General features: G+C 40.2%; 1 protein-coding gene across 1 annotated transcript; it reads left to right on the top strand.

Annotated features, from left to right (window-relative positions):
* Nucleotides 1-2,393: 2,393 nt before the first annotated feature.
* slc24a5 (solute carrier family 24 member 5) lies at nucleotides 2,394-10,788 on the top strand (the record flags this gene model as incomplete). The annotated part of the gene is made up of 9 exons (XM_079555468.1): nucleotides 2,394-2,550; nucleotides 3,413-3,592; nucleotides 4,834-4,917; nucleotides 4,996-5,099; nucleotides 5,176-5,276; nucleotides 6,678-6,961; nucleotides 7,329-7,535; nucleotides 9,380-9,481; nucleotides 10,276-10,788. The coding sequence occupies 9 exons, from the start codon at nucleotides 2,394-2,396 to the stop codon at nucleotides 10,596-10,598; spliced, it is 1,542 nt and encodes a 513-aa protein (XP_079411594.1). The 3' UTR covers nucleotides 10,599-10,788.
* Nucleotides 10,789-12,130: the final 1,342 nt, after the last annotated feature.

Raw genomic sequence — 12,130 nt, 5'->3', positions numbered from 1 at the left:
CCTGTCACACCAGTGCAGAAATGCTCCATGCAAAATCCTCTTCAGACTGGAGTCCCTGGTATTAAAATGTAGGAAGGTCAGTCTAAACTAAATTACACTACTATTTCCACATCAAAATGTAACTTTTTGTGCAACCCATCTAATAGGCTAATCGAATTAAATATATGAATACAAATAAATAGAAATATTACTCGAAATACATGAAGGCTATGATGATGCATTTGATTTGATAAGGCCCGGGGATGCAACACACTGTAAACCTAAGAGACAAGTGGGGCAAAGATAGTTCCATTGTGTGGTACTGTAATACAAAGCATAAACCTTGTTTCAGGCTTAACAAATATTTCAGATTCATTCTATGACAGTAACCACTTGCTAGTCATGGGCCACAAACTCACCTGTTTTCTTCTTTGCACAAGGAGTTCATCCAACTATGTTATGTCAGGCTACGCCCGTTTGCAGAGGCTACAGAGGAAACCTTTGGCCATTGAGTTTTTGAGTTTTTGAGTTTTTTGTTTGTTGAGGAAAGGGGATTGATCAATGTCCGACGAAGTCTCCAGGTGTTGCGGTTCTTGAGGTCCACTTGGGGAAAACTTGAGGCATGTCCAAACAAGACCCTCTTACCCACCTCTGAGCATCATCCAGGTGGGGTCGCTGTTGTCCAGAGACAGGAGCGAGACCAGCGGCTCAACAGAATAAAACTTAACGCAAAATGTAAAAGTGGTAAGACCTTCGCTTATTAACTCTTAAAGGCTTTTAGAAACATATTGCTCTTTTGTATTTGACCTACACAAAGACTATACCTCACAGTGGCAATAAAGCAGTCATGTCACGGGCGCATCAGTAATCAGACCTTTTGCTTTCATTGTAAGATCTTTATTTTGCGTTTTGTGGGATGGCTTTGTCTCAAGGTGCTACTCACTGGGCCTGTTGTCTTAAGCCCATACCTGTCTGGTATTCCACCAAAGTCTGCTCTGCCCACTTAATTGATTAGTTCGGCTACTTTTTGTTTATAATGGTAGATTTAAAGGGGGGGTATTGTGCAAAATCGACTTTTTCAAGCTTTACATCATGTTATTATGTCATTCCCTCATTAAAAACATGCCTGAAGTGTTGCCTTGGCACATTCACATATTTTTGAGTAATCTGTAAAAACTCTGATGGCGGCCATTTTAGGGATAGGTTTGCCTGAGTCCTCCTAGGAACGCCCCCACCTCCTGGAGACGCCTCCGAGCTTTCGTCACCAGCCGAGTAACCAACCACTGCTCCTCAGCAGAACCCCCTCCCCACTGATGCCACAGACAGCGTGTGGAGGGGGCGTGTCAGAAAGAGTGAGAGGTTCTTAAAGAGACAGAGGCCTATTTCAAGACATTTGCTACAGCCATTTTGAAAGAGCAATTTTATACAAGGCAGTTTTTCTAATTTACTGCATTGACAGACCAACAGAAGGTTTCGTCATCATTGTAGTGTGCTATTGCTGGGTTGCAGGTGACATCACAGCGTTCTAAAGGCCAATACTATTGTATGGAGGAAAGATTATTTTGTTTTTGAGGAAATTTTTTGGTCTTGTCCAGAGAGATTATGGACCCAGTGAATGATGTTAATGATCATATTTGTAATTCACACATTTTCTTTTAGGCTATGACTTGTGAAAGTGTAATGCTGTTAATAGGACAAATTGGCTCCTGCCCCCCACTGGGCCCGATGACATCATCACATTCTAGAACCTGCAACCCAGCAATAGACTGGTGCTATGTGATTGAAAAAAGCATAATACCCCCTCTTTAATATTTATATTGTCCACCGAGGACCGTGAATTAGTTGTGCGTAAAAGTTGGTAAAAGTAATTTACGCAGCAGTGCAATCAAAGGGGCAGTCAGTGCAACTCGCCTCTTTGTCTATTAGTAAACACCTATAGCCTATCTAATATATATGATAGTATAATAGGATCAAGATTATTTTTTCTTTTTCTTTTTTATCATGGGATGTTTCGTTACATTTATCGCGCAGGTTGGTCTTATGATGCACATGTTTTAGACACTTGAAGGCAGTGGATTTCATAAAACGCACATCAACCCGTGACAGACCGCTAACCATGAAACACAAAGCCCATTTTCCACTTGTGGAGTATTGCAGCAGGTCTCCTGCTCTCCTCCGCGCGCGCCCCGAGGCTGCAGCGCGTTCAACTGCACCGGAATGACTCGGCCCTCGTGATCCCCCAATCTTTAAAACACTATTTCTCCCCCAATAATCTCCTCTGAGCGCCTGTAGTTGTAGTGTAGTAGCAGGCTTTTTCCTCCCAGCTGCAACTAATCGGAGTGGATTCAATGAATTCCTAAAAAGCCTGTAGCCTATAGCCTGTCACAACTATTATTTACCCCCCCTTAGTAACCATGAATAGCCCGCCATCTCCCCCAAGAAAGAAACGAAGAGATTTTATTCCTTATTTCGTGGGATTTGTGGTGTTTTTATATTGCTCCGTTCACCTCGTGTCATATACAGCCAAAAGCGCAGAGGAGACGCACAGGGGCAGAGTGCGCAGAGCTTTGGGTAAGCTTTGTTTTGTCACTTTTGTTTATTCCAATCATCGTGTCTGTTGTGATTTTACAGTTTAGCGGTCAATTAGGAGCGCCACTGTTCTCGTTCAGAGTGCTTCATCAATTATGCCTCCCCCCTGTGTGTGAACGGGAGCGTGTCAATTCAGCGTAACAATTGATTATTACAATATTAGTTGCGTTTTCTTTGTGGTCTTGTTCGATGCACAGTGTAGGGTGACTGTGTACCTGTCCATATTTGGATTTCAGGCACAGCCATCCCACCTACTATAATGTCCCTGTTTTTTATGTTTCCAAATAGATATATATTGATAGAAAATGGCTTCATATCATATGCATGCTCCTTGCATAGAATCTACACCATTTAGTTTGTGACATTGCAATGCATAAATGAAATGATGCCATGGCAGTGTCTACCTGTATTTCAGACTTTTCACACTGTAGATTCACTCTTTCACTTTGGTTGTCATCATTAGAAAATCATTTTAAGACTTGTCACAACTGCTAAGGACAATTCTAAACTTCATTGAATTAAAAGTGTACGGTTAGAAGAAGTATGACGTATACATTTGTCAGACTTTTCTTTAATACTATAGAGTAGAGTAGAAAGCCTTTATTGTCGTTGCATTAAAAGTACATGCAACCGTGAGCCTGTTGCACAAGGGAGGTGCTACACAGTATGTCATATATGAATAAACATATTATACTTTTAAATTTGCTGAAGTTAACGTGTAAAAAGTACTGCTAAACTAGAGTGATAACTTTCTGGTCAACTCCAAGAGTAAAAGCAGAAAAAATGCCAGCTTTTGAATATCGCTTATTGTCCAGTGCCGAGCTTTGTGTGCTTTGCTTTACAGAGAATGAGACGGAATGCATCTCCCCACAGTCTTCTGAGTTTCCCGATGGCTTCTTCACGATTCAGGAGAGGAAAGATGGCGGTCTGGTCATTTACTTCATGATCATCTTCTACATGCTGCTGGCTGTGGCCATCGTGTGCGACGACTACTTCCTCCCCTCACTGGAAGTCATCAGCGAACGTAAGTTAAACACGCAGCAAAAGTTTCTTTGATAATAATTTTGGCTAGTGGAGGCACGTGGTTTGTTAGTATGTTGCCTACTGGGGAATTGGGAAAAAACTGTAGCAGACACATTTACAGAGATACTCAATAATGTGCACTTTCCCTGCCATTTTTATGAAAATGTGTCCAACAATTTTATGAAACAGTGGTCCATTCGATTACATCATACCCCTGGCCTGGGCTCCATTGTTGCCTCACCCACAGCCGTGTATTTTGTTCCTGTGCACGCTCCACATGAGCTGCTCACACATACTGTACTGTAACATCATGTGTTTTCATGGAGGAGCGAGTGAGAGTCATGCACTGGGCTCAGAGGGGGCCCAGGGACGGCCTAGGGGGCCCCGCGGTGACGTAACTGGAGGTTTGCACCAGGCACTGCACCGTCTCAGAGGGAGGAACAGAGGAGACTGAGCCAACAACAGGGGAGAGTCAACTAACAGAGGGAGGAAGCAACTCCAGTAATTAGGGCAGTTTACCAAGGCCAAGGGGAGTGACACAGCTTTTACTGCTTTCATATAATGGTTATTATGTTATTAATATATCAATCCAGTTTGGTCATTTTTATGGCTCTATGTTTGTGCAAGATCTCAGTTATCAGGAAGTATTTATTTTTATCATAACCATTGTAAAATATTAATCATTGAGTTGATACACATTTTCTTACCACAAGAGCAAAGAAGCTTCTGTTGATAAAAGCGAAAGGTCCTCATCGCAATCAACTCCAGTCAATGATTTAAACTTCACTAGGATTTTTATGGCTATATTTTGTAATTATGTAAATATTTATTTGCGTTATGAGTATTTTTTCCTCAAGTTTGAGCATAGGATGGAAAATATAACACTGCTAAATTCTGGTGTATTCATGAAACCTGTTACCATTACTATTGCATAAATAGTATGTTTATTGCATGAATGATTTGCCAAGCAGCCCTCATACCTTCTTTGGCTCTGTGACACATGATGTCTTTACAACATTTATGTGTAACAGAACACAAGGATATGGTTAATTCATTGGCAACCAACATACAGCTAACGGTTAACAGGGTTAAACTAAACCAAGTATTAGAAACTGTCACCAAAGGACCACAAACTAGGATGCAGATTATTTGTTCTGGCAACAATAGAGGTGAAATAATAATATATTGCTTGTGATGTTATGTTAAGTATCAGTCACTCATCTTGACTGCTGGTTTATGTAGGTTTGGGACTGTCCCAGGATGTAGCAGGGGCCACGTTTATGGCAGCCGGCAGCTCAGCGCCTGAACTGGTCACAGCATTTCTTGGTAAGCATTTCAACTGTAGTGTTTGTATAATAATAGCAACATAGTCTAGTAGTCAAATGTTTTTTCGTCTTGCGTCAGGTGTTTTTGTGACAAAGGGAGACATCGGGGTGAGCACTATCGTGGGCTCAGCCGTTTACAACCTCCTGGGCATCTGTGCAGCCTGTGGACTCCTGGCCTCTATGGTAAACAACACTGCCATGCGAAACATCATACTGATAAAATAATGCTTACCTGTGTTTTTTTTGTTTATATTTCCAGGCCGGGCGTCTCACGTGTTGGCCCTTGTTCAGAGACTGCCTGGCTTATGCCATCAGCGTATCAGCTGTTATTGCCATCATTTCTGACAACAAAGTTTACTGGTAAGAATGGGTTTTACGCCATGACCACTGTGAGATGCCTGATTGCAGTACTGACACTTTTTTACATCTTAAACGACAACTCTTACCTTAGGTTTACTGCCAAAACAAAGGTTTTTGAGAGTGACTCATGTTTATAATGATATACAGAAAGGGCCCCTTTCTCAACTATTTTCCGGGGAAACTTACTCAGTTGTTCATAATGCCATGTGAACACTAAAGCTGTGAGAACATTGTTGATTCAGGCTGTTGAATATTTACAGCAGTGTTAATTTCGTCGACTAAAATATTTAGTCTTAATTTTAGTCAAAGTGATATTTTTGACGACTAAAATTGGACTAAAACTAAAATGAAAGTTTCTCATGAGACTAAAACTATGACTAAAATATCCAGATATTTTAGTCGACTAAAATAAGACTAAATAAAAATGAAAGGGAGAGACTAAAATCATCCATCCTCATATCATTTAAATCCTCTGCCAAAGGATCAGCTCTGAGCTTTGTTCATGTGGAGCAGCTCCATGAAGCAGAGGAACAAGATTAAATATGATTATAATGAATATTATCAATGCAAAGTCGACTAGATTCGTCTTAAATTTAGTCGACTAAATTTAGTTGCAATTTTAGTAGACTAAAACTAGACTAAAATTGAAGATATTTTTTTTGACTAAAACTAGACTAAAATCAAATTACATTTTCGTCAAAAGACTAAAACTAAAACTAAATTAAAATATGTTGTCAAAATTAACCCTGATTTACAGTGAGACAGATAGATAGATAGATCTTACAGACCATTACTTTAATAGAGACTTATTTAACTACTCTGTATATTGTAGCTTTTTTTTTTCTTTTCTAAAACGTTGAATTTGCATCATTTGATCCTGAACTATATGGATGTCAGCAGCGCTGCTCAACTCGAAAATTCAAGTTCAGGAAATAAAATTACCATACAATTTAAAGGGACTAGACGGAGTTTAAAAATAAAAAAATAAAAAGTATTTTCCTCCCCCTTCTTGCTCCAGCAACGTCCTAATGTGTAGAGTGAGCCCAGACCTCTTCACCACAACTGCCTCTAAAATCCTGCACTCAAAAAGGTTTACTTCGGGTCCGAAGTGCCGTCATGCACGAGCTTAATATAGAAGTTGCAGTTACACGTATGACCTGAGGTGACAGTAGTGAGTATAAAAATGTCAACTTCCATCTAGGCCCTTTAACAACAGTCATTTTTGAAAATTTAAAAGTGTAAAGGCACAATAGAGGCGAATCACTGACCTCGGCAAGACCATTTAAAATAAAATAACTTGAAAATAAGGCTAAAAGCTTTCAAAGCGTTTGAGTTAGAAAACTTATAGATAAAATTCCTTAACATAGTTTTTAACTCCCTGCCCTGACCCCATGCCTACAGGTACGACGCTGCCTGCCTGCTGCTGGTCTACGCGGTCTACATCGTGGTGCTGTGTTTTGACCTGCGCATCAGTGAGTTCGTGCTGAGGAAGATGAGCCCGTGCTGTACGTGTCTGGGCCGGGGGTCTGAGGAAAAGAGTGAGACCCAGACTCTGATCGGCTGGAACCAAGACTCCAGCCTCAGGGTCCACAGCCGCTCCCGGACCGACAGCGGCATCTTTCAGGACGACTCCGGATACTCGCACCTGTCGCTCAGCCTGCACGGACTCAACGAGATACCAGAGGGTTAGTGGGATGCAAGTATGGGGGTCATGAAGTGTATAATAATCTCTTATGTTACAATATTAGCAGTCACTGAGCTTCAGGACACCCAGTTACAGCCCAATATTTGTCTTTACAAATGGGCTTGAATCTGGATTTACTTAATTGAGCATGACTCAAGGGAATGAAGAAGAAAAAATAAATAAATAAATAAATAAACCATTAGTAAATCCCCAAAAGCACTGAGAACAGCCCATACATGTTTCAAACTAGTGCCTCTCTCTGGTCTAGCTTTGGGACGACCAAGCTTAAGATTAAACAAGACTGGACCTCCACCTTCATTTTGAATCCCAGTTATGAATGGATCTAAAATTCTTATTCTTCTTTTCAGAGCACAAAAGTGTGTTTGCCGTTCCGGAGAATGACCTGAAGCGCATCGTTTGGGTTCTGTCTCTGCCCATCATCGTCCTGCTGTACCTCACCATCCCGGACTGCAGGAGGCGCTTCTGGAAAAGCTGGTTCATGGTGACCTTCTTCATGTCCGCCGTGTGGATCTCAGGCTTCACTTACATCCTCGTGTGGATGGTCACTGTCGTAGGTAAGGCATGAAAATAAAATTGGAATCGTAATAATTCTCAACTCTCTTACTTAAAGCTGCGTTAGATAATATCCACATACTTGCTGTTAAAACAATTTAATGGAGATGTAGCCTAATGCATGCATGGGCACTGGGCACTACAGTCCTCGTGTGCATCACGTGCAGTTGTAAGTCCGAACAGTCTCCCGGCTACTTCTGTGGATTACAAGAGTTTGAAGCTGGTGAGAAAGAGCCTGATGGAGCCGAGCGGTATCACATGGTGGTCGGCTGGCTCATTCCTGGGATTCTTTTGTCCCTGAAGGTTAAGAGGAGGCCCATTGTAGCTTCATTGGGCCGGTGCAGCCAGGGGGGGATTACGCGTCACCTCCAAAAGGAACCTGGTCATGTGAGGGTCAGGGCGTGTGCAGAAACAAGGAGTTGAGAGTCAGAATGGAAGGCTTTTAGGAGTTTGTTATTATAAATGAAAGTACTACAATTAAAAGAAGTGCAGGAGTTGACGTACGGTGCATGTTTACAGGTGAAACACATTCATTTCTGTAATTCAACTTAAAATGTGAAACTAATTTATGATGTAGACTCACTACATGCAAAGTGACATATGTCAAGTTTTTGTTTGTTATAGTTTCACAGTTTGAATGAAGTTGAATGACAGAAATGAATGCACTTTTTAACAGTATTCAAATTTTCCGAGTTTCACCTGTAGGGCTGTGCTATTTTGGAAAAGACACAAATTGCTATTTTTCATGGCGTTACAAATTGATTTGTTGATTGTATAAAAAATCCTGATGGAATGTGATCTTTTTGTAATATTACCTTATCAACTTATTTGTGATTTTCTAATTGCAATAATTGAAATTACAAATTGTCTTTTCCACAATATAATAAAGCTTTAAAACTAATCCATATCGGCAAAATACACATATAGGTAGAAATTCCACAAATCGTTACTATATTGCAGCATCAAGTATTTTGTCATAGAAATTAAAAGTAAGGAAATGTCATTTATTACTCTTATTACTGTACTCTTTCCATGTTTATCAAAGTAAATGGACAGGAGATCAGGCAGAATTTGCAATCCTGTATAATGATATTATTGTTGTCAAGTAGACTAGTGCTGGATTATGTCTGGGCTCAGGGGCAGATGCTGGTTTAAAATATAGTACTGAGAAGCGGAGTCTGCCTGTGGCTTTGCTTGTTACAATGCAGGCTGCTGCTGAACTAAATATCAATGGGCTTAGTGTGAAAAAGAAACGTTTTGTACCAGCAATATCCATGAACCTTTACTAGAGTTTCTTTGCATTTGAATATACAGTATTGTCCACAGAGTTTCTAGGGGCCCTTTGTTAAATGTCATTAAAATTGTAAGATAAGATAAGAGATAAGATAAGATAATCCTTTATTGATCTCACAAAGGAGAAATTCTCTTGTTACAGTCGGCGTTCAAGAAGATCACTCAGAGTTAATAAAGTGCAGCTGATACAGAGATTATAGTTATTTAGTTTTTAGTTATTATTATAGTTATACATTATTATTATTATTAACTCAATAAATGATATTTTGTACATTTTGGTATATATGTTTATAGCATGAAATATTAGCTGTTTAAATTAGTAGGTGAATATGCAGAAAGCCTGTTATTCTAACTTAACACTTCTCTGGGTTATTCCACACTCACAAAGCTTTGAAATAGTTAAACATTTTTCTCCTGTCGTGGCTTAAACTCTTTTCTAAATTTATGCAGGAAAAGGTCACAGACATAAGCTCCAGTAGATTAGACGTTTTGGACTTTGGCTTGGCAGAAAACCAGATTTCTAATTGGGGCTTTTGTTTATTTGTTATTTTAGGAGAAACCCTGGGTATTCCGGACACGGTGATGGGCCTGACGCTGCTGGCTGCGGGCACCAGTATCCCAGACACCGTGGCCAGTGTCATGGTGGCCAGAGAAGGTAAGAAATCAGGCCGGTTGATATGGAAATTTGAGAACAGAAAGCTACTGAAAAAAGAGAAAATAACAGAGCCTTTCTTGTGATCAATACCAAAATGATGTGTTCTTCTTCATGTTTTTGTAAAAGCCATGGAAGATGATGATGAGACAGACAAATGAAACGGGTGAAATCTGTATTCTTTACTAACACTTGATGGCAGTAGTGGGCAGTAAGATGACTGTCGTGTCCTGAGCACATCATAATGCGGTAGTGGCCCTGGAATGTGTTTATATTAGGGCTGCACGGTTTGAGCTGAAAATGCAATACATTGTGTTCACGTGACATCTCAGCTTTCTTTACAGTCTGTAGATTAAAATGGAGGTGACGGGCTGCTTTGACTTGGTTTATGGTTGATATCACCGGAAATGGTGCGTAACAACATCTTCTCTGTGAGATCAGGCCCAATGAAAAATTAAGGTGTCCAAAAATAGTGACAATAATGATATTTAAGTCTGTCGATATGACTATAAGACAAAATATTCATAAGGAAGGTTCGGGGACTCAAGCCTTCGCAAATGATGATCAGGTTAACCATTTAAAGATTTCTTCCAAAAACAGTACCCCTCCTCTCCTGCCCTCCATCTGAGATTAAGACATCATCATCTAAAATGTGAACGCAACCTATTCGCCTAATCTTGCAGCCCTAATTGCCTTTGTATCATAATGAAGTGTGTCATTCGTCATTTTCGTTCCTAATTTGGGCCCTATCTGAACCTGATGTTATCACAACACTGGCATCATGCTCTGTTCCTCAGGGAAAGCCGATATGGCCATGTCCAACATCGTGGGCTCCAATGTTTTCGACATGCTGTGCCTCGGCCTGCCCTGGTTCATAAAGACGGCCTTCGTGGACACCACTGCCCCCGTGGAGGTGAACAGCACGGGGCTGGTCTTCATCGCCTCCACTCTGCTCCTCTCCATCGTCTTCCTCTTCGTCGCAGTGCATATAAACAAATGGAGGCTGGACTGGAAGCTCGGTCTGGTGTCTCTGTTCTGCTACATCGTGTTCGCAACTTTGTCCATTTTGTACGAGCTGGGGATTATCGGGAATAACCCGGTAAGACTATGCAGTGACTGAGGTGCTACTATGACTTAGTATGACTACGCCCGCTCTTTCCCAAGGACCAAAGGAATGCTACAGAAACACAACTGACCAAAAGAAAATGTTAAGCTTTTAAGTCTTCGAAAGTCACCATAAGGAGACCGGCGGCTTGATATTACGGATGAACTGCACTGGTCACATTGCCACAAAGGCAGTAACAGAAGTAAAAGTACAAATATTAGTTACTTTTACTTCACTACATTTTAGAGCAGGTGTCTGTACTTTCTACTTCACGACATGTTTGAACTGGATTAAAAGAAAAGTATTTTCAATAGTGGTTTCATTGCACTTATTTCCACAGTGACCTCTTTAAGACAAACAGTCGGTGAATCAAACGCTGCAGTAAAGTCGCACTGATTAGAAACATAGGATGTTCGACGTGGTTTAGTCTTAGTTTTGTCTTGGTTTACAAAAACAATAATGCTAAAAAAAAAAAAAAAGAATTAAAGCCAAACCGCGTAGAATTTTACCCAATAAATAAAATTGCAATACAAGCATTTATTTTGTGATGCATATGAAAAATACCTCATTAATGTACAAACAAACATGTGCTTTTGCTGTGAGCGGCTCAGCTCTCCTAAGACATGACTGTAACGTTACCGGGAGAGGGTACGTCTCCAGCTCGTCTCCATGGAGATGTGACTAAAGTGAGCAGGATTTGAGATTTAAACAGTTTAGGTTCTGCTCCAGATCCATTCTTTGATCACCCACTGCAGAAATAGTATTTTATGTGTTGAGCTGGTCATTAGGAGAATGTTTGTATTGATAGTCCAGTGTAGTTCAAAATGTCACACAGTGTGCCTTTAAGACGATATGACATCATCCTATAAAAAATACATCTGCGAGTGCAGTAAGTATTCTTGCCCATAATAAAACATCTAAATTAAGTCAATTGAAATTTATAATCAAATTTGAAGTGGCATTAATTGGCAGTTTTAATGACCTTCTCAAATCAAGGGTGAAAATACTTTTCAGGAAAGTTTTTACTAATTTCTCGAGTACTTATTTCAGTGGTTTGATAACAACAGCACAATTCTTGAAGTATTGCAACAAAAAAAAGTCATCTAATGTTTTTTCTTTGAAAATATCCACATTTTTTGTTCATTTGTTTGTTGTTTTGCCCTAACACACTCATCACACTTTTGCACTGCAGTATTTTCCCCAAGTACTGTGTAGATTTTACTTGAGTAATCAACTTTCCACTTTTGACAAATGTAATTCAATAAAAGTAAAGTAAATATATCGGCTGCGTTACCAGTGATCGTGTAAGCGCTGTCATAAAGGTACAGTCTAATTTTAATCCTGAAGATCCATAAAAGCAGATTGCACCGTTCCCTTAAAGACCAACCCAGAACGCACCGGTTTGAGTCAATAAAAACAAAGTGTCCACTGAACTTGCATAACCTTGGTTGTATTTGAAAACTGGGTGAATGAGTGAAGACAGAACACACAGAGTTTCAATGGATGTGATAAGGTTTTATGGGCACGTCCTTATTGTCTGCGAGGAG

The sequence above is a fragment of the Gobius niger genome, assembly GCF_951799975.1.
Source record: "Gobius niger genome assembly, chromosome: 4".
Taxonomy (NCBI): Eukaryota; Metazoa; Chordata; class Actinopteri; order Gobiiformes; family Gobiidae; genus Gobius; species Gobius niger.
The sequence above is the reverse complement of the archived record's forward strand: the minus strand, read 5'-3'. Positions and strand labels throughout refer to the sequence as shown.